The sequence below is a fragment of the Haemorhous mexicanus genome, chromosome 13 (genome assembly GCF_027477595.1).
Source record: "Haemorhous mexicanus isolate bHaeMex1 chromosome 13, bHaeMex1.pri, whole genome shotgun sequence".
NCBI classification, from domain to species: domain Eukaryota; kingdom Metazoa; phylum Chordata; class Aves; order Passeriformes; family Fringillidae; genus Haemorhous; species Haemorhous mexicanus.
Window position 1 is genome coordinate 5376592 of NC_082353.1, and position 21399 is coordinate 5397990.

The 21399-nt window shown below is 50.9% G+C and overlaps 1 protein-coding gene across 5 annotated transcripts in view; it reads left to right on the forward strand.

Moving 5' to 3' along the window:
- Positions 1 to 21399, forward strand: part of TRIP4 (thyroid hormone receptor interactor 4) — a 46672-nt gene that overhangs the window by 9682 nt on the left and 15591 nt on the right. The window contains exons 8-13 of one of the 5 annotated variants that reach the window (XR_009488086.1): positions 121 to 247; positions 924 to 1111; positions 2053 to 2177; positions 2485 to 2576; positions 15748 to 15850; positions 19641 to 19828. Coding sequence is in view for 2 of the 5 variants with exons in the window: in XM_059858045.1 (XP_059714028.1) it covers positions 121 to 247; positions 924 to 1111; positions 2053 to 2177; positions 2485 to 2576; positions 15748 to 15850; positions 17950 to 18059 (745 nt within the window). In the remaining 3 variants the exon portion in view is untranslated. Of the gene's footprint in view, positions 1 to 120; positions 248 to 923; positions 1112 to 2052; positions 2178 to 2484; positions 2577 to 15747; positions 15851 to 17949; positions 19602 to 19640; positions 19884 to 21399 lie in introns of those variants that run through there. The other 4 variants (XM_059858046.1, XM_059858045.1, XR_009488087.1 and 1 more) reach the window with 4 other exon arrangements.

Consider the following 21399-nt stretch of genomic DNA (forward strand, 5'->3'; position numbering starts at 1 on the left):
CAAGGAAGTAATTTGGTTGGGAGAAGTGGGGCAAAAATGCTTTAGTTAGAGTATGTGGGGAGAAGGGAGATGTTCCCAGGGGAAGCAGGGAATTTTCATCCCTCTCATTTGTGCTTGCAGACTGGATGAGACCATTGCAGCCATGAGCTGTGGTGCACTGAGCGAGCCAGCCAAGAGCCCTGGGGCAGAGATGACACCAAACTCTGGGGTTTTGGTGAATCCCCGTCTCTTCCAGCCTGCTCCTTTGGTCAGTGGGGCTTCAGTGGTTTATTCCAGAGTAGTGACTAATTTTGGGGAGTTGAGCTTGAGAATTGTCAATTCCAGCACGTCTGTAGAAGGAGATCTTTTGGGGAAAAGATCACAGGATGGTTTGGGTTGAAAGGGCCTTTAAAGACCATCTCATTCCATCCCCTGCATGGGCAGGGACACCTTTCACCAGTCCAGCCTGGCCAAGAACACTTTCAGAGATGGGGTGACTTCTCTAGACAAACCTGTTTCAGTATTTCACAACTCTCACAGTAAAGAATTTCTCCCTGATATCCAATCTAACCCTGCCCTCTGCCAGTGGGAAGCCATTTCCCCTGTTTCCCCTTGTTTCTCACCCCCTCTTTCCTCCCCCGTGTCTCTCATTGGCCATCTCAGTTTGGGATAGAGAAGGTTTGGCAATGCCCTGCTCCTGGTGGGTTGGTTTACTGGAGTTTAGCATCCTGCCTCCTTTTCAGGCATGCAGAAGAGTTTCTAAGAGCCAGCTTAAGGCTGTGTCACCCTTTCACCTCTATTTTTTTGAAGCCTTTTCTGCCAGATTCCCATTTCCCGAGAACATAAGGGTAATGAAGGAAAACTTCAGATAGGATTTGCACATGATACACATTACTCCTGGACAGGTACTAACCTTTTTCCTGTTTCTTTTGAACACTCTCAAGTGGGTGGACCAAACTGGTTTGCTCCCACAAAGGAAAACTGTTCATTCCATGGAGGCTGGAAGTGAGTCTGGCTTGGAGCGGAGCCGGCTGCGGATTCAGGACCGGGAGCTGCAGGAGATCTCGGATGATGGTTGGTGCCTCAGCCTGCACCAGCCTTGGGCTTCCTTGCTTGTGAGAGGAATCAAAAGGTGAAGGTGTCCCAGGCAGCTCCTGCTCCACAGGGGAGGTGGGAGGTTGTGTTCCTCAGAGGATCTCTGTGGTCCCACAGGCCCTGTACAATGACTGATACCTCTGATAGCTCCAGGTGTGGAAGTTGTGCCTCCTCTTCCAGTGGGTTGAGGAGCTGGAGAATCTTTTTTTTGGGATAGTACCTAACCTTTAAGGGACAAACTTCCTCACAGTGGCTGAGTGTAGAGAGAGGCTGAGATTTCACTGCTATAGTTGGAGCATTCCTGTGTGGAATTTGAAAAGCAAATAAGGTAATCACTTGAAATATGTTCTTCTGGCTTTTTTTGTCCAGCATAAAGATGGCAACAGTGGCACCAGGCTTTGTTTAAAAGAAACCCAATCCTTGCCATTACCTTCCCCCCCGGGCTGGGAATTGGGTTACAAAAAGGAACTGCTGTTGTTAATAGTGAACAGAGAATCTCCTTTAGCCTTTTTTTTCCCTTCATCACATTTCTCATTTTGGAGACCAAAGCTTTTTCACTTCCCAAGCTAAAGATGCTGTAAATCTTAATTGTTCATCCAGGTGTTCTGGGGATGCTCCACTCACTCTGGTAGAGCTGTAGAATTCCAGGATCTCCAGACAACTGTTCCATGCAGAGACCTAATCCCTTATTGCTCCCTTGATTTTTCTGTGTGACTTTGGGAGCTTGTAAGGGACATCTGTGAGCAGATTGTCCTGTATATGTGTTCTACTGGCCCTGCTGGGGATTGACGTCCTCTAAAGCCCTGAGGACATGCTCTGCTTTATTTGTGACAGTGTTTTTTGCCTATCTCAGCTTTTTTTTTTTGTGGTCCTGACACATTGCTTGAGTTGGGATAATCAGGGCAAAGCTTAGCAGGAATTGACTGTGTTTGAATGAAAATGTGGGTGATTTCTGCTACATTTTCCTCTGTTTTTTAGGGTGGAGGGCAGGACCTGGTACACATCTCATCGAGGGAGGTTATGGATTGCAGCTACTGCTAAAAGACCTTCCCCTCAGGAAATCTCTGAACTGGAGGCCAACTACAGAATGCTGCACCGGAAAGGTGAACTCCTCTCCTTGGTTCTTGGAGTGATTTGGTACACTGAGCCACATAATGAGCAATGTCAGAAATCCCTCTCTGCTGAGTAGAGAGTTCTAAATATAAAATTAAATTTCCCAGCCCTAATCCTTCATGAGGAAGATCCTGACCTGGAAAAGGCACCAAAAAAAAAAGTTAAAATTGCTGTATGTGTTCTTGTGCCTCAAAAAGTAGAGGTGCCTGGAGGAGAGGGAAGGACACTTGGGGATTGGAAGACCCCAGCTGTGTGGGGGAATATGGGCTCCCTGAAGAGCTGTTTCTTTTGCTGCAGATGTGGAATTTCCAAGTGATTATCCCTCAGGATGCCTCCTGGGCTGTGTGGACGTGACTGATTGTTTATCACAAGAACAATTTCAGGAGCAGGTGAGAAAATGAACCTTTCCATACCTGCAGTAACCAGCAGGTTTTTAAAGAGGTGGAACTTGCCTCTGGAGAAGACATTGAGTGGGAATTTTAGATTGTGTTGAGAAGACACAAGTTACTGCAGGGATTTATGTGGCAGAGGACATGAGGGGGCATGGCAATTCAGGAGAGCATGGAAACATGGACAACTCTGCTGCAGTGGTGGTGCTGGGCCTTGGGACCCTGTCCCTGCTCTATGGTGCCAGTGGCACTGGCTGCTCTGGTGTAGGAGAGAGTGACTTGGCCAATGCAGAGGGATCATAGTCCAGAGCTGCTGGATCTGCCTGGTGCTCCTTACAGGAGCTGGAGGTCACAGTGACCTCACTGGTGATATCACACTGGCCTACCTGTTGAGTGTTGTGCCCTGTTTGAGGCACTGAGTGAGATGGAGGCATGGAAAGGTGAGCTCTTTCCCACCAGGGAGGATGGACAGGAGAGCCACAGGACTACCTGCAGGGAAGCAAGGCTGGAATCCAGAGTCTGTTGAGAAATCTCAACCTATGGAAGTTCATGGGTGATGATGATGTGTGTCCAGATGTGCTGAGAGCATTGGCAGGTGGCCTTGTGGGGCCAATCTTAGCTTGGGATGGTCATGGAAACCAGGAGAGGACTCTCTGTAACTGTTACACCAGTGGTTAGAAAGGGAAGGAAGGAGATCTGGACACTTCAGGCCAGTCAGCTTCACCTTGGTCTCTGGGAACCTCGTAGAGAGATTGCTCTTGGAGGCCAGTTTTGGGCACATGGGGGAAGAGGACATTAGGAGTGGCAAGTGTGGATTTACCTAAGAATAAACTCATGCTTTACTAACCCCATGACCTTCTTAGATCCAATAGATAGAGTGGAGAGTATCTATTAACCTGCTTTCTGGAGTAAGCACAAATCCCAGAGGAGTCCAAACCAGTAGAAGTATTATTCCTCTTTGCAGTGGTTAAACCATGTATAGAATACTTGGGTCACCATAAAATTGTTGAAAAACTGGAGCAAATCCCATGGAGACCACAAGGGTGGTTAGGGGCTGGAGCCCTGTGAGGAAAGGCAAGAGACACAGAGATCTTCCACTTCCTGCAAGGAGATTGTTGGGAGACATAGCTGGGCTCTGTGCTGACATTCATGGCAGGAGGGTCATAAATTGAAAGGGGAGGGTTCAGTGTGGCTTAAGGAAACAAATTACCATAAGGATGGCCCAGCAGTGGGGCAGGCGTTGCCCAAGGGGTTGAACAGTCTTCACCTGGGAAAATTTTCAAGACCCAAGAGGACAAAGCTGTGGGCAGCCTCACCTGAATTCAGTGTTGGCCCTGCTTTGATTGGAAGGTTGGACTAGAGACCTTCTGAGACCTGAGTCTGATGCTGTGACTGACCCCATGCTCCCAAAATCTGGAGCAGGAGCTTTCCTAGGGGTGTGTTTTATGGACTTAGCAAACCTGCACTTAGCACCAAGCACAGCACGGCTGTTCCTGATCCCATTTCATCCCTGCTCACTCCACTGCCCCTTGTGCATGTCAGGTTTGGTCTGGTGGGATTCACTAAACCATGCAGGGCTTGATAGTGAACCATGGCCATCTTGTGAGGTGGAATAAATGAGTTCCTTGGGAAGGAATCCACCTTGGGGAGGCTGATCTTGCTGTGAAGAGCTGGAGAGGCAGCAGGAGTTTGGGCTGTTTTTCAGGAAGTGCCCCTCTGGCTTTTCCAAACTCTGTGAGGTTTTTACCAGGGAAACATGCCTGGAAAGACAGGGAGTGTATTTCTGATGAGGTTGTATCTTAATCACAGGGGAAGGCAGAGAAGTTAAAGCATGAGCAGCAGAGGGAGCTTTGGGACTGAATACCATGAAACCTACAGGAGTATTTGGCTTTGTATGGGAACAAGCCCTGGGAGAGAAAGAGGAAGGGGCACTGAGGCCATTGTAGGGATTTTCTTTTGTAGCATTCTCTAATTTGCAGTTTGGACTTCAGTGTAGTTTCCTGTCCATCTCCTGCTGTCTGTAACAGTGGTGGGAAAGTACTTTTTTCTTACAAGTACTTTTCTGTTTGTCACAATCCCTCCTCTTCCTTTGTGGATGTGTTGTTCAGGCATTGGTAGAATGGCTGTGACAGCATCTCTGATCTGGGAATTGTGCTGTAGGTAACTGGCTTGAATCTTCCCAGGGAGGACCTTCACAATTAGCCACATTCTCTGGAAATCCCTCCCAGTTTGTGGGCACTGCTTGGCTGCAGAGTGAACTGGAGGCTGAGCAGTCTATTCCAGGAGCACCATTATCCAACCTGTTAGTGACAGATTTCCCTTTCTCCTCAATGCTGTGGCATTTCCTGGGTTGCATTTCTGTGCCTTTGTGCTGCTCCCATATTCCAAGCTGCTTATAATCCCTATTTTCCTGCCTTTTTATGGTGATTTTGTCTGTTTTTCCCAGGATTCATTTAAGCAGTGGTAATTTCCCTCTCTTGTGAGCTAAAATCCAGAGATGTGAGCCTTTCTGCAGTTACTTTCTGAGGAAATGTCTGATTTCTTGGGCTCTCAGGAGCAGCGAGTGCATCTGAAGGAAGCTGAGCTGAATTTAATTGCAATTGTCAGCGAGATGACAAAGCTCAGAAATCTGAGTTGGGTCTCGCCAGGAGTAAGACATTCCTGTTGCTCACGTGGGTGTTTCAGCCTGGGTTCATCAGCAGTGTCAGCACTGTGATCCAGCCATTTCCCAGTGTGCAAAGATGCCTTGTAGCTCAGGCAGAAAGGCAAGGATCATGATGCTTTTTCACCACTTAGGGCGTGCAGAAACATTGGGTATTTTCAAGGAATGTGTGAGCAGGCGAGGGGAGGTGATGCAGAGCAGAGACCTCTCAGGGATTGAGCTCTGGTGGAGCTTTTCCAGGCGTTGTGCTTTGACTCACACCTCTCCTCCTCACCACCTCCTGTTTGAGGCTCTTGCATGTTCCAGAAGAAATCATTTCACAAGTGCAGGGTGAGCCTCACTTGCAGGTTATACTAACCTCCCGAGGATGAAATAGTTCCTGGCTTGCTCACGGTGTTTTGTTGGTGATCCTGTGTTTTTTGGCAGCCACAGAAGTTTGGTTTGACTCTTGTGACTATTTGTTCCCATAGGCAAGGGAGGTTCTTCCTGGTCTTAGGTCTATTTTTCTTCATCCTGGGGGTGCTCACCTGGAGAGGAGAAGGCTCTGAGGAGGCCTTGGAGTCCCTTCCAGTGCCTAAAGGGGCTCCAGGAGAGCTGGAGAGGAATTGGGATGAGGAGTGCCAGGATATGGGGAAATGGCTTCCCACTGCCAGAGGGCAGGGTTAGATGGGATATTGGGAAGGAACTGTTCCCTGTGAGGGTGGTGAGGCCCTGGCACAGGTTTCCTAGAGAAGATGTGGCTGCATCATCCTTGGATGTGTTCCAGACCAGGTTGGATAGGGGTTGGAGCAACCTGGTCTAGTGGAAGGTGCCCATTCCTTCCATTGCAGGGATGGAATGGGGTGAGCTTTAAGGTCCTTTGCAACTTTATCCAGTCTGTGATTCCATGGCTTTGTGGCCTTCCCCACTGTAACTCTTCCCATTACCTCTCAGCCCTTTTGCTGCTGTCACCCACTCTCTGTTTAGCACTGTCTGCAGATTTAATTTCTCTGCTGTTTGCATCCTCTCTCAAGTTGCTAATGAAGATATTGTGGCACCCCGCTGGTATTTTTCTATCATTATCCTCATTTAATTTTTTTTTTTTTACACTTGTGATCAAAAAACCAAAATTAGGCAATGCTGCCCCAGCAGAGTCAGACCCATTCCCTGCCAGAGCTCTTGCATTATGACCAGGGAGGGGTTATTTAACCACATTTTTGCTGCACATGTAAGCCTGGCCTTTCATCACCACTGAGAGGGGGCGGTCCCTACCTTCCTCTGCCCTACCTGCAGCATTTGAGGCCCAGCTGACGTTGTTGAGATGGTTTGCAGATCCTGAGGATGTGTGGGAAGTGATGATGCAACAGGATCTGTAGTGCTGGAGCTGGCAGGGAGCAGAGGAAGAGCAGAGATGTCCTTGTGATTAGGATCAGTGGCGCATCAGGTACCCTAATCCCAGTTATGCTGCCTATTGCATGAACTAGTTAAATCTGCTCCTCTGGGTCTCTTTCCCACGTGAAAAATAAAGCAATTCTTCCAGTCAGAGGTTATTTATACCACATCTGGCTGCTCATAGCTGTGATCTTTGGCTTGAAGCTGCTCTGGCAGCAGCAGTTGTGTTCAGGCAGGAGGGTCCAGCCCAGGTGTCCAGTGTCACTTGTTCTGTTTGCAGGGAACTGCAGCAGGAGCTGCAGCCTGAACTCAGCCCTGGTTGCCTGGTGCCTGGAGATCCCTCTGAAATCTCAGGATTTCCAGTTGAGCTTTGCACATCTTGCCCCTCCTCAGAGTACATTCTGGGCTCATTTCCTTCTCTTCCTGGCAGCAGCCCAAAAATCCCCGCTCAAGACCAGAATGATTCCTTTGTTACACTTTTCAGCTAGAGGTGACCTGGAAACTTTTTTCCTCCTTGGAGATCCAAATGTTCACTGAGGCTTTTGCTTGCCCTGGGGCTGATGTCACTGACACCTTGAGCAGAGCAAGGAGCTGCTCTTGTTTTCCTGCACGAGGTGTCAGTGACTTCAGCAGTGCCCACTTGGGATCTGTGGGATGGGTCAGGCAGGCCTTGGCACAGGACTAAAGCCAGCAGGGAAGTGTTTACATTGATGCCATTTCCATGTGCTCTGAAGTCCATGTTCCTTTTGCTAATGGCTTTGATCTGAGAGGCTATTTGACTGGAAAAAAGTGTTTCCTGCTGCTGTTTTGGTGGTTGATAGATGTGTTTGGCTTATTTTGAGTGCAGACACACACCAATACCTGGGTGGAGCTATTATACCGGGCTGAAATATTGGCTAATTATGTTTGATGGGAGTTAAGTGTTTATTTTTCATTTCTAAGTGATCACTTAGTGTCCTAAATCTGCTCAGGGAACATGTAGAAGCTATTTTTGTGCCACGGGATTGCAACTATAATTTAAATAGGCTCCAGCTTTCTCACTCAGGAAATTTGGGTTTAAACTTTTGGCCTCCTCTTCCCTCCCTGGTGAAAAGAGTAATAATAAAAAAAAAAAAAAATTAATCCACGTGCCCAGTGTACAGAACTTGGTTTAGATTCTCAAATAGGAGTGAAGAAGGGTAGAGACTTTCTATATTTAGACTCCAGAAGGTGCCTGTTTAGATTATCTCCAAATAAAGGAACAATAGCCCTCTGGGAGTATTTTCCTAAGGAGTTAATGGGAGGGAGAAACACAAACATAGACATTGATGTGTACTTCTAAGAACAGTATAAATGCATAGAGACTTTTTATGAGGACCTGGTCCCTGAGGGAAAGGTTTCCTAGTGCAGGCTCCGAGTGAGACAAATGCCTGTTTGTGTGGTGCTGTGGCTGTCCTGGCCCCTTCCTTGCCTCCACCACCAGGATATTTGCCTTCTCATTCCTGAGGCACCTCTCCCAGTGAAGGATTTTTAGCTAGGTCAGATATCCTTCCTCCTGGAGCAGTCTAGGTGGTTGTTAATGATTGCAACCCACGAAAGGCCTTTGAACTTTACAGGGCCCTGCATTCTCCTGAGCTGAATTTGTCTTTTCTGTGCAGCCAGATGCCAGATCCAGTGGTGTCAGGCATTAGGCTGGCTCACAGGGTGATGCATCTCTTTAATTCAGGTTCTCACCCCACAAAATCCCCCGATTTGTGGTTCTGGGAGCAGAGCAGAAATGCAGCTGGTTTGGATTAGAGACGGTAAGAGATGGGGGAGTTTTTCCATATGGGAAGTTTGGTTTTCATCAGAGGCTCTTCTGAGGCTCCAGCTGCCTTGCATAAGCCAGCAGGTTTGCTCAGGTCACTGCTCAGGCTGTTAAGATGAAGGAGAGATTGTCACTTGATGATGATTAATTTAGGAATGCATTAGCATGCCAAAGAAATCGAATGATAGAGGCCTGCTTGCCCTCTCCTCTGGTTTCCTAGACCCAAGGGAGAAAGCAAAGCCAAGGCTGAAGCATATGACTTAATTAATGATGACTGTGGACTTTGCCTCTGCTACCATTTCAGCAAACTACTCATGAGCTGGCAGGGCCTTTTCCCTCTCTCAGATGTGGTCACTGATACTTGCTGCCTTCTCAGTGTTTGGGTTTTATTTAATCCTGAAACTGAGGGTTAGATAAAACTGACCTGGAGCCCCAGGTCGGGTGCCCCACTGCCTTCCCATCCAGGTTGAGCCGTGACCATCCTTTCCATGGTGACCCCAAATGATGTGTCAGCTACAGAATGTAACCCCCACAGTACATGCAGAGTGCCCAAGGTCTCTGCTTGCTTAAGCTTTTGTTGGTGTGTCACTGATTTCCTAACCCTGAACAGACTGGTCGCTCCAATGCATTTCCTGGTCCTGTGAGAGATCCCATCCCATTTGAGGGGTTGAATCAGTCCTGGGAGCAGGTGCTGGCATCATTCCTCCTTGGGGAGCAGCAGCAAGGGTCAGCATGGGGAGAGGCAGCTGCCCAAGTGAGCCAGGGCAGGGGCAGGGCTGTGTTCCCAACATTTGGGTTTTCCGGCTCGGTTGCGTGTCCTACCCCTGTGCTTCCCAGCTCTGATTGTGAAAGGACTTGGTGAAGCTGCTTGAAGTCTGACTGTATGTAGCCAGCCAGGTGCAGCTCCATGAGGTACCCTGGTTCCTCTCAGCTCCTCCTCCCTGTTGCTTTTCCCTTCTCCTTGCGGATGGGGCCGCATTGGAGCTGAGCTTAGCCCTGCCCCTGCTGTCCCTTGGCACAAGGGCATGCAAACAGCCCTTTCAGCCTAGTGCCTTCCCAAATATTGTTCCAAGTCCACCCAGTTTCTCCTGAACTGGTTGTCAGGCACTCTATAACTATCCCCAGCCTTTCCAGGGTTTACCATGGGCGGGTTTTGTGCTGGGCTGGGATGTGAGGGCAGGAGGGTGTTGGTGTCTGTAGGTCCTGCACTGCCGGTTCAGGGAGAGCTGGGGTGTGCAGCAGTGAATCCTCTGGAGCCCTGGCAGACAGCTAGGAGTGCACCAGCACAAGGCTGAATTTTAAATCTACATTTCAAAGTCCTGTTATTACTTACTATGTTTTAATTGCTTCCCCTGCCCTTCAAATCAAAGTACAGCCTGTGGTGTAGAGACACCTCGATGGGAGCCGGGCTCTGGGCTGGAGGCGGAGAACACCCACCGGATGGATCCACCCTGCCAGGGAAGGAACCCGCAGCGATCCCAGCCTGCAGCTGGTTGCATCCCAGCCAGGCATGCGAGGGGCAGAGCAGCCCAGGACTGCCAGGCATTGTGGTGGGAAGAAGGGGAAAAGAAGGCAGGCTCACAAAATTCCTTGTGCATCCTGGTGCAGGGAGCATGTGCCAGCACACGAGCTGCCAGCAGCAGCTGTAAGCGCTCAGGAACAGCAGGGAGGATGTTGACTGCAACAATGCATCAAGGCTGCGGTTTGTAGCCTCAATAGTCAGGCAGTTAACTTTTTTCTCTTTTTTTTTTAACAAAGACATTTTGATTGCCAAATCCATAACCATTAGCAGCTGTGGTTTCGAGCTGTTCCTTCCTCACACGTTGCAGTCTAGACCTGACAGGCTTTCAAACAAAAGTTTGGCTGACGGCTTTTGTTTGGATTTCTTTGTGATCCTACTTTTTTTCCTTCTTTTCTTGTTCTCTTGATTTGAATTGAACATTGACATGCATCCCTTTGCTAACACAGCCTCTGTGGAGCAGCTCTGCTGCATCTCTGAGCTCTTCCATGGCCAAGGACAGCTTGTAGTGTTCTTTGGGTGCATGTTCTGGATGTGTCTGCCTCGAGCTAGAAAATTTGGCATTTCTAGAAACTTGGATCTGCTTTAGGGTTTCTGTTTAGGAAAATGTTACGTTTCTTATGGGCCAAAGGCTGATTGGCATATGACCTTAACTGATGGTGCTTTAGAATGTGCTTGGAGTTGGAAGTGTGATGCAAGACTGTGTCATGAGGGTGATCAAAACTTGGAGTGAAGCACTTGGTGCTCTGCAAGCGCTTTTCAGGACTGGAGGGCTGAATCAGGAGGTGACACAGTGGTGGTAAACCTGGATCTGCTGTTTGCAGTTGGGTGTCACCTTTGGGTGAATGTGTCCTGGAGCACTCAGGGTGAAGGCTGTGTTGGGAAAATTGGCTGGATAATTCCCTAAAGGGAACGTCCTTGTAAAGAGATGATGGAGACCACTGCTGTCAGAACAAATGACAGGATGCTCCTAAACCACTCTCCTTTTAAAAGTGACAGGCCAAATGTGGCTTGGGCACAGTGGCACCCACATCCAATTAAGCATTATCTCTCAGATTTGATGGCTTCATTTCTCCTGGATCCATGTGTTTGTGGTGCAGGCATTGCTGCAAGTGCCCTTATTTGGCTGCAGCAGCCCCATCCCTCCCAAAAAGCTGCCCATTTTCTTTTCCCTCTTGCAAACCACCAAAGAAACATTTTCTAGCTGGATGGTGAGCAATTTCCCTCCGGAGAGGAGGAGAAAATGGCTGTTTAGTAGTTAATTACCTGTTACGTGTGTCTGACAGTGATGAAGCTTATGAGGCATGAAAAAAGAGTGGATCCGCCTCTCCCACAAATCACCAAGAAAACAGGGTGAAGGAAGTTGGGCTCCCAGGGGATCCCTTGCATCCCACTCCTCTTTTTGCACGTGGCCAAGGGGTGTCTCCAACACCCAGGACGAGCCCAGTGTGTGTTTCTGCCTGCTGGGGGGCGCTGATTTATTGCCACTGCTGGATCCAGCAGCCCCGCTCTGTCAGAGGAGATGCTGCCTCCACCAGGATGATTTTTTTCCCTTTTGAATGCATTTTATGGTGAACTCTCTTGCCAACACATGGGGTCTGCTTGCTTTTATTCTTTCCAGACAGCGTTGCTTTCCAGTGCTGTCTCTTTTATTTCAAGGCTCTTGGAGAGCAGCAGGGAAATGAAGGCTGGAGTGGGTGTCCTGGCCCGGCGCTGCCTGGCAGAGCGAGCCGTGTTTTCCCTGTTGTTCACTGAGGAGCCACGCCAGGAAAATGATTCACCCCTTTCCATCACGAACCTTGCAGAGCATCTCAAGCACCTCCTGGCTGCTGGTGCCCCCAGCAGCTGTAAGATGGAGAGAGTGGCAGTGACCAGGGGAGGGACCACAGGTTCCAGCGTGCAATTCTCCGCCACGCTCCGGCTAACCGGGATGCGCGCTCCCATGGCAAGGAAAGCAGAGGAGAGCTCGGGCTGCATTGCAGGGCTCCGTAGGCTGGCGTGTGTGAAACCAGGACTGTTCCCACCCCTTTGTGTCCCCAGGCCTTAATGAGAGCAAGAATGCTGCTGGAGGGTCGCTAGAGAAGCTGCCGGGTGCGCTGGGGCTTTGTGCTGTGCAGAGCCGCTGCTCCGTGCACGCGGTGCCTTTGTTCCTGCCTTGGATGCACCGGAGCAGAGCTCATCTCGTTAGTGATGGTTTGGCTTCCCCCCAGGACGTTTTCCTTCTGCTCTTTCCATTCCCCTGCCTTCGGGTCATAGCAGTTGGGTGCAAGCCAGTGCAGCTTACTGGGGAGGGGTGCGGTAATCAAGGGCTTTGGGATGTTTTTTTCTCCTGTGGAAATGCAGTCAGGATGAGCAAAGGGTCCCAAATGCTGTGTTGGTACCAGGAATGATGGGTGAGCCTGCATTCCCCCAGCATCCTGCTGCAGGCTTTACCTAAATCGGGAAAGGAAAAAGTGTAACAGATTGGTGTGGGGGGAAAAAATATAGCAGGATTTTTTTTTCTCAGATGTCAGAGAAGGTGGGTTTGTGTCTCTGCTGGCTCTGAGCTAGCTCGTCCCCTCCTTTGCTCTTTTGCTGTGGGCTGTGGAGCGGGAGGCTGGCAGCCCTGCTGCTATTCCTGGTGGTGACAAGCTGGTGATGGGAGACGAGGGATGGTGAAAACAAAGTGTATGGAACATTCATTAGCAATTATCCCTGCTTGCAGCTTGAGCTGGGTGGCTGTTGGGGACATCTGATAGCCACTTAATACACGTTCAAAGCGCTGGCTCTGGTGTGAGGGTGAGTCTGGTGGCTGGTTTTTGGAGGAGCCCAGCACTCAGCTCCCTTTTCCACCTTCATTTAACCTCGAGCTCTTCCTGCAGGTGTTAAGCTGCCTTGAGATCTGCTTTTCTCTTCCCTCCCACCTAATCTCCTCACAGCTGGGGTCTTCCAGACCTGTTAGCAGCAAAGTGAAGCCCAGCTGGAGAGGTGGGATGAGCAGGGGGGGCAGTGGTTGTGTGGAGGCTATGTGTAGAGCGAGTCTGTGGGGTGTTGGTGCGAAGCAGTGGGAGGAGCAGCTGTTGGTGAGCCACATCAGCTGTTTGCAGCCCACAGAGCCCACTGGCCTCCCACCTGCCTTGTTGCCTGCTGACTACAAGGTGGTAGAAGGTCTGAAAGGAGGCTGAATCTTTTTTTCACACTGTAGTTGCATTGCATAACCTCTCTCTTTCGAGCTTCCCTGGTCATCTGCAGGATTGGAGAAGGGTAGTTTTTTTTTTGTTGTTTTTGAGGGATAATCTGGTCTCTGGACTCTGTTTGTTGTATCCACCATCTAAATGCCAAGTTGCTTCCAGGCAGAGGCAGTGTAAAGCCTGGAGTACCAGCACCTATCTTTTTAAACACCTCCAATATGAGAAAGATAAGTGCTGTTGAATTTAAGAAGGGACATCCCCCAACAGAGTCTTGGCTGGGTTTTGATTCTTGGTCTCTGGAAGAGAGAGAGCAAAGATGAAAGGCTGTGGTGTAGAAGCAGGAATTCAATTCACAGTTGTGGCATCCACCTTGGCCTTGAGATCGGCTCGGGCGGGAACTGTTGGAGCTGAAGGCTTGATCCAGGTTTTGAATGAAAGCTGTCAGTGGAGAAACCAACTGGCCATTACTTCACTGCTGATGCTTGTTTGGGAGATGTTCCTAGGATGGGGCTGTAAAAGGTGTGAGGGGGGACATGGTGGTGTCTAGCTCCACTTGGGAGATGTGGCTGAGGGGATTTGGGAAGCAGCTGTATTCCAGCAGCAGGACCCCTGCAACACACCCATCCTGGCTGCCCCACCTGGCTGAAGAAGCCACGGGCTGAACCAGGTGTAGTGGAGCAGGAAGGATCACCTCTGCAGCCAGGTTTGGGTAGCCTTTGGTCCTCTAGGAAGAACCTTAGTCCTTTGGCTTGTCCTCAGGTCCTCCAGCCACGGAGGTGCCATCGGTCACCCGGGAGATGCCAAGAGCGACACATCAGTGCCAGCATTTCACACTCTCCAGGCATTGACTGGGATATTGGTTCTTCCTAACCTTCCAAGATCCTCCTTCCCTGCAGATGGGAAATGAAAATCCTTGGCATGGGCATGGAGCAGTGGAAGCAAGTCAAGTAAAGTGACTCAGCCAAAAAAGAACAGAGAGGAAGAAACCTGTCCAAGGCTGGGTCAGTGCAGCAGGGCATGGGCGCATGGAGTGGATCAGGGTGGCACCTCCTCCCCAGCACGGGGCTGCGTGGAGCAGCTGAGTACTTGTACCTCTCTCTTACCCAGTGCACAGCTCTTACAGGCTGCTGTAAAATGAGAGGGCTTGGAAATGCTTCCCCTGGTCGATCCAATCCCAGCGTTGGGCTTCTGTAAATCTCCCTGAACTGCTGGCAACGCTGCCAAACCCTGCTGCAGTGTGGGGAGAGCAGGTCGCTCCCTGCTTCCCTCGCCGTGCCCAGCTGTTCCAGGGCAAATCCAAACTCATTTTGGCAGGTCGGTGAGAGCTTTTCAAACACTCGGCCTAGGAGTCATTTGTTAGTAACAAATGGGGGATTTGCCAGGACACGCAGCTCCATCTGCTCTGGCATCCTGTCCCCTCCAGCAGCCTTGATGGATCTGCTCGAGGAAGGCAGGGGAGCAGGAAAAAAAAAAGAAGGCATTTTTCCCATGGAAGGAAAACCACTTCCACAGTCTGTTTGAGCAGGGTTTCCTGGGCTGGAGCATCCTCGTGGCATGTGCTGGCCTCAGCGCTTGTCAGCACCAGCTCTGCAGCTCATGGACAATCTGAGGTGAGAGCTGAGGCATACATTTTTTATGACTGTTTTGCATTTCACCTCTGAATGCCAGGGAGGCTGAGCTGCAGCCAGCCAGGATCTTGGTGTGCTTCCTGCATGGAGTGGGTTTTTTTTCTCCTTTTTCCCCACATGGTTAATGAGAGAAACAATTTTAGAGGTCTTCTTCCAACCTAAATGTTTCTATGATTCTATAATCTGTTTATTCTCTTTCTATAAAATTCCCCCATGTCTTCAGTGTTAAAATCCCTCCGCTGACTCTGTGAATGGAGCCAGCCCTGAGCTGGCCTCTCTGAGCCATCACCTTGGTATGTAGCAGGTGTGCTGCTCACCCTTTATATACAAGTGAATATCAAGGAATGTGTGTCCCACAGCAGGACTGTGCACACTCCACTCTCCAAGTCTCAAATCCTTGTGTTTGGGATTGAGCTTTGTGGGGAACATTTGGGGACGTATCTGTAGCTGGGACAGCTGGTGGTGGCCACTTTCTGGTGATCATTTCAGGCTGGGTTTGGCAGGTTATTTTGGTCATGGTGCTTGGTGTGCTGTCCCTGACCAGCTAGGGGTTAGTGTGAATATTCACATTCCTGGTGATCTGAATCTGGGCATGCATCAGGCTGAAAATCTGTCCCTTGCTTGTCCCAGTGAACGGGTGGGCTGGTGATGGTAGGGTCCCAACCACCTCTCTCTCAACATCCCAGGGCTCTGATCAGCCTAAATCAAGTGTGAAACCTCTAGGTTAGCACAGGTCAGTGCTAAAGGGGGCTGAAAGGGGTTTGGGAACACCCAGGGTGAGCGGATCCAAAGAGGCCGTGAGCTCCAGCAGAGGCATGGTGAGAATAGCCTGAGCAAGGGGCTTGCAGAATAACACCCAAACCTGGAATTGTTGGGTTTTTTTTCATTAGGAGTTCTTGAAATGGTTTGGTTCTGCTACAGCCTCCATACAACCCCATGTCTTGGCTAAGATCCCTCTGTTCTTGCCCACTGAGCTCTCTCTGTGCCCATGCAACCGTCCTGACTCTGCTCTCTGTTTCTCTCTGTGTTTCACAGTATCCGGACCTGAGCCAGGAGTCTGGCTCTCCATTTGTCTTTATCTGCACTAATCCCCAGGAGATGGTTCTGAAGTTTCCCATCAAAGGAAAACACAAAATCTGTAAGTAGTAAAGTTTCCCCTGGTGCCCCCCCAGCCTCAAAGCCGGCTCCCCTTGCCACCCCAGCTTGCCGTTGCCAGATGAGTTCCCAACCTTCACCGTCTGCTCTTTGATCTGGAGGCGTTTGTTTAATGGCTCGAATACATCTGTAATATTTTTTTGTCTTCAGTTCCCCTTTCCCCAGATGTTGCTTCCTTCCAAATACATGCTTCTTCCTGCCTCTGCAAACACTTGGGGCGTCAAAGAGGAGTAGTGTCGGTGGCCGATCTGCTGCCGGCACCAGCCTGGTTCAGGACAGGAGTCGGTGCAGCAATGCCCAGGAAGAACCAGGCACCCTCCGTGTCCTGTAGTTCCAAACCACAATCTTGCCCCTGAGGGCAGCGAGGGCTTGGACAGCAAGAGCTGCAGGGCCAGGTGGATGTTCCCCATCTGCAGGCCAGTGGGATGGGATGGGATGTCCTGGCAGAGCGCACGGGGAAGCGTAGCAGCATCTGTCCGCGCTCCGCTTGCCAGCGTCGTTAGTCCCTTTTACGAGCCACCAGCCCCTCCGCAGGCTGCCAGTTATTCCTGCCCGCTGCTATAAAAAGGATGGAGGAGGGAATGCGGCAGCTGGGGAGCCCGCAGTCAGCTCCGTCCTTATTAGCAGCCTCCCCTCCACACAGCCCGGGGAAGGCACCGCACGCGCTTGCAGGGGATGTGAAAAATTAATTTGACGGGCTAAAAGCAGCAGAAGCAGGAAGAGTCTTGGCTGTTTATTCAGCAGACCTGACAACTGGGTGATCTCCCTCCTTTCCACATGGATCCTTGGGCTAGTACCTGGGGCTCAGGAGTGTTGGGATTTCTCAGGACTGGTTAATGAGGGCTTTTTGAAACACAGCAGAAGGTTATTTTTGTTGGCTTTGAGGGTCTTTTTCCTCTTTCTGCTCAGGGAAGCACCTTTTTTCCACAGCTGGCTCTTGGGATGTCCTGCAAAACCATTTGTTTTTTCCTTGCCCTTTTTGAGCAGCAGCTGGGAGGTATATTCAGCCAATGCTGATCAGTGCTTGGAGACCTGCAAGCGCTCAACTCTCGCTTATGGTCTTCCCCTAGATGGGTTATTCTGAGTGCCAGTGAGCAGGCAGGAGTTATTTAGGATGCAAATCTTGGCTGTGGGTTAGCCTTGTGGCCCCTGCGTGCTGATTCAGCCACTGCATTGTTTTTTTCTCTTGTTTTAACCTCTCCTTTGCCCTCGCCAGGCTCTTGTGCTCCTTCACTCCCACCTCTGCCTCTGTCTGGCTGTGGGTGGGAGAGGGCGAAGCTGCTCTGCGGCTCCTGTGCGTCTGCCTTGCCGGGTGCAGGTGCTGCCAGTCTCCTCCCCATCTGTCACATCATCTCCTTTGTGTTGTGACACTTTCCTGCTTGGAGAAGGATCAGTCTAACAGCCTGGAAGGAAGCCGGCTGTGCTGGTGGCTGCCTGTGCTCCCACTCCCACTCCCGGCCCTGCCTTCCCTGCCCTCCATCCCAATAGGAGCTGTCACAGGAGCAGCACAGGGGGGCTGTGGAGCTGTGTGTTCACCTCCCAGAAGGGACATGGTCCGTCTGGGTGATATTTATGACAGCCTAAGGAAGGAGCAGGGAAGCCTTTGACCTTTCATCGGAGCAAGGCGCTGTTTTAATAGAAGCTGGCATTGCATCCCAGGCAGTCAGAAGCTTAATTCTCCCAGCTGGAAGCTGAGCAGAGGGAAGGTGCCAGCTCACATCCCCTCTTGGGCTTGCTGGCTGCCCTGGTCTCCTTGAAACCTGGCTCAAACCATGACAAAATGCCAGTTTGTCCTGTTGGGAAGCCAAGCCAGAGCAGTTTTCCTTGCCAGATAATGGCACGGACCTCGCCACAGTGACATCCGGATGCTTCTCTGTTGCAAATTGTTTCTAGCAGCCTGGGGATGGGAAAAAAACCCTAGCATGGCTCAATTTTTGCTGCCAGGGTCGTTGTTTTTGTGGAAGGGGTAGGCACAATGTTGCATCTGGGAGCACAGTTCTCCCCAAATATGTCCCTGTGTAGTTTTAGTGCACGAAGACAAAGCTTGTTGGCCTTTCTCATGGGAGATTTCCTTGAATCCAGGCAGAGCTACCCTGAAGCATCAATTAGAAGCTTCCCTCCAACAGCCAGTGTCTGGAAGAGTGAAGAGGAGCAGAGAACATGGTGTGAGACAAGAGGCCTTGAATCATTGAGCAGAAAGAGCAAGGGACCCTGGGGCTTTGCCTTATTTTTAGCCTTTTCTTAAAGGTTACCTGTGTGGTGTGTGGTGTTTGCGAGCTGGAAGAGCAGAGGAGCCGCCCAATGTTTTTGGGCTCCAGGAGAAGCAGGCAGGCACATGAAAAGCAGCAGCCCTGGTGACAGTAGGTGATGTTGGGGGACCAGAGCATGGAGAGAATGTGAACTTGCTGCCTTTCTCCTGCCAAAACCACCCCTGGTGTGGGGACAGGGTGGTCTGACACACTGCTGGGCTGGCTCAGCCTGCTTGGGTGCCAGTGACTGGAAACAGCAATTGCAAGGAGGGGGCTTCCTCCCCCTCCTAAGGTGGTGGGGGGAGAGTCTTCTCTGGGGTGGCCAAGGGGATGGAGGATCTCCCAGAACATCTTCCAAGCCATGTTTCAGTTCATGGATCTGTAGCACGGTGGTCTGCAAACTGTCTTTGTTGAACTGGAATTGAGAAGTTTTCTTGATTTGGAGAGAAGGTGATGGTCACTGGCTGGTTAGGAGCCATTTTCTCTGGAGAAGCACCTGCTTCTTATGGCACACGGACATTTACCAGCAGATTTTGGAGCAGTGGCCAAAGAAGAACTTTGCTTCTTGCCCTATCTCTGTTCCCAGCTACAGAGACAGGATGAGGCTGGCATTTAGAAGATGGGAAGATCCAAGGGAGCAGCAGGAAGGCAAGTTCTGGGGAGATGTGGCATTAGAGGAGGGACCAGTGTTGCCTGCTGGCAGAGCCTCTCTGGGAAGCTGGCTCTGGAGCCAGGAGAGTGGAAGCATCCTTGCATTTTTACAGCCAAGAAGAAGAGGCCAAGGACACTCCTCTGGGGAAGGACATCACTATGCCTGGCTTCTGGCTTCTTCAGCAGGAATTACCTGAAATACCATTTTCTGGTGTCCTGCTGCTCTCCCAGGTGGAAAAGCAGAGCTAGCAGTGAAGCCCCCAAGGGCTGTGAAGGACAAGGAGAAGGCAGTGTTTTCTCCAGGTCCCACTACAGCTGCTGGCTGAGGTTTTCCCCGGTGGCAAAGGCAGCAGATGGCCTTGGAGACCACCAGCCTGGCATGTAGCAATGTGGAGTAGGTGTCCCCATCACACTGGGTACCCATTGCACCATCATCCCAAGCTGAGGGTTTATTGTCCCCTCTGCTGCCTTTTGCCGCACCATGGAAAAACACATCCCTGGCATGTTGCTGGATGGTTCCCCATCTCCTCCAAGCATCCTGTGGGCAGGCACAGGGATTGGTTGCCCCCTGGTAGTGGCAGGCGAGTGCTGGATGTTAATTCTCTCCTCTCCTGGCTGAATTTCCCCCTCTCGGGTGTCTCTTGGCCGTGTTGGACACGCTTGCCCCTGGCTCCCCGGTGTCGCGCCTGCAGAGGGAGGCCAGGGCGGCTGGAAATGCCTGGCTCCTCAAGCAGGATAATTGGATGTGACAGGAACACACTAACTAGGAGACCTCGCTGCCTCCAGCTCATTTGCATTGCAAATAGCATTTAAAAATAAAGAGTGATGAGGGTTTGTTGTGTTTTTCTTTTTTCTTTAATCCCCTCTTTACAGGGAAGCTGGATGCAAAGATCCATCAGGGAGCAAAGAAGGGGTTAATGAAGCAGAAAGCCGTGGGGTGAGTGCCGGGGGAGCAGCACTGGTTCCCATGAAGCACCCAACTGCTACTGAAGGGAGCCAGGATGGTCTTCAGCTCTGGAAAGCAGGTGCAAGATGGATCCCTGATTCCAGATTGTGTTTAGGTATTGCTTTCTCTCTTGTATTCCAAAAGTATTAAAAGAGAATTGTTTTCACCAAGACCTGGCCCAACAGCCCTGTGCTTCCAGGGAGATCCCTTGCTGCAGACAAGGGTGGGTGGAAGATGGAGCTTGACAGGAGGCAGTTCAACAATTACTGACACCCACAGGAGTGGCATGGGGAGCTCTCTGGCAGCAGGCAGCCAAGCTCCATCCTGGCTCTGGCAGGATCTCCCTCTCCAAAAAGTGCCTTGAGGTGTTTTCTGCTCTGTGGGGTCAGATACATGGAGGAGAAGGGCGAGAAGCTGAGAGGATGAGGGGGATGGTTCCCAACAGCCAGAGAGCCTGAGCCCTTCCAAATGGGGATGGGAGGTTTGGGGTTAGAGCTGGGCTCTGTGCCTGCTCCTAGGTGCTCTTCCAGCCCTTTGGAATCACTGCTGAGTGCCCAACCTTACATCCTTCTGCTGATTGGTACCAAAGCAGCAGCCACCCCCCCCCCCAAGACCTGGCCCCCAGCAGCTGTGTGTAGAACAGCTTTGGAATAAGCTGAATTTTGCCTTTTTCTCTACTCCCTCACACTGAGCCTCTCCCCACATTACCATGTCCATGCTCATCATGTACTGGTGTGTACTGGGCTGTGATCCCTTCATGCTGTGGTGCTCCAGGCTCTGCCACGGTCTAAGAGCTCCTCCTCATTACCCTGAGCCCACCCTGCTCTGGTGGGGATGGAGTGATCCCCCCAGCACTCCTACTATCCCTTTTCCTCCTCTTTCCCAGGAATGTGTGGGAGCTGCCAGCTCAACTGCTTGGCACAGTCCCTTTGTGTAGGTTGTCCCAGCCCTCTGCCCCATGGGGGAGGAGGAGGAGGGGGTTGCAAAGCCTTCATGCTGCAGCACTGGAAGTCATCCCATACCATTTGCCCTGGGAGTTGTCTTCTGGCTCCATTTGCTGCCTGTGGGATCTCTGAGATGCTGGAAATGATGGGGCTGGATCCAACGCCCACCCACGTTGTCCCTCAGTGGGAAAACCCTCGCGGGTGTTTCAGCTCTGAGCTGCCCACGGTTGGCACAGAGGTTATGGTGTGGGAGCTGTTGTTCAATGTGGCCAAGGGTGATGGGATTCTCCTGCTTCCTTCCTCCTCTGGCTGCATCCCCCCATCTGCTCTGTCCCTTGTGTCCCACCACTGTGGTCCAGTCAGCTGTGCTGGGATTTCTGGAGACTTCCCTGCACTTTTCTTACATGGAGATCCTACTGTCCTGGTGGATGTCCCTTGAGAGTGATGGAGAATACCTATGGTGCCAATAAGAGCAGAACTGGAGAGGGATGGGGGGCTTGGGGAGTCATCCTGGGGTATTGATGCCTTGGGAAGAAGGAGGCAGAAGAGGCCTTCCTTGTGGGCTGTGTGGGAGAGGCAGGACACAGGGCTGGAAGTCAGCATCCAGGGAGGAGGTGCCAGGCTGGCTCCAGGTGCTGCAGCCCCGGCTCCTGCTTCTGTCCCAGGACTGCAGCACCATCAGACAGGACCATGACAGAGTGAGATCTTGTACCAGCTCTGTGATCCCACAAAATCCCACCTT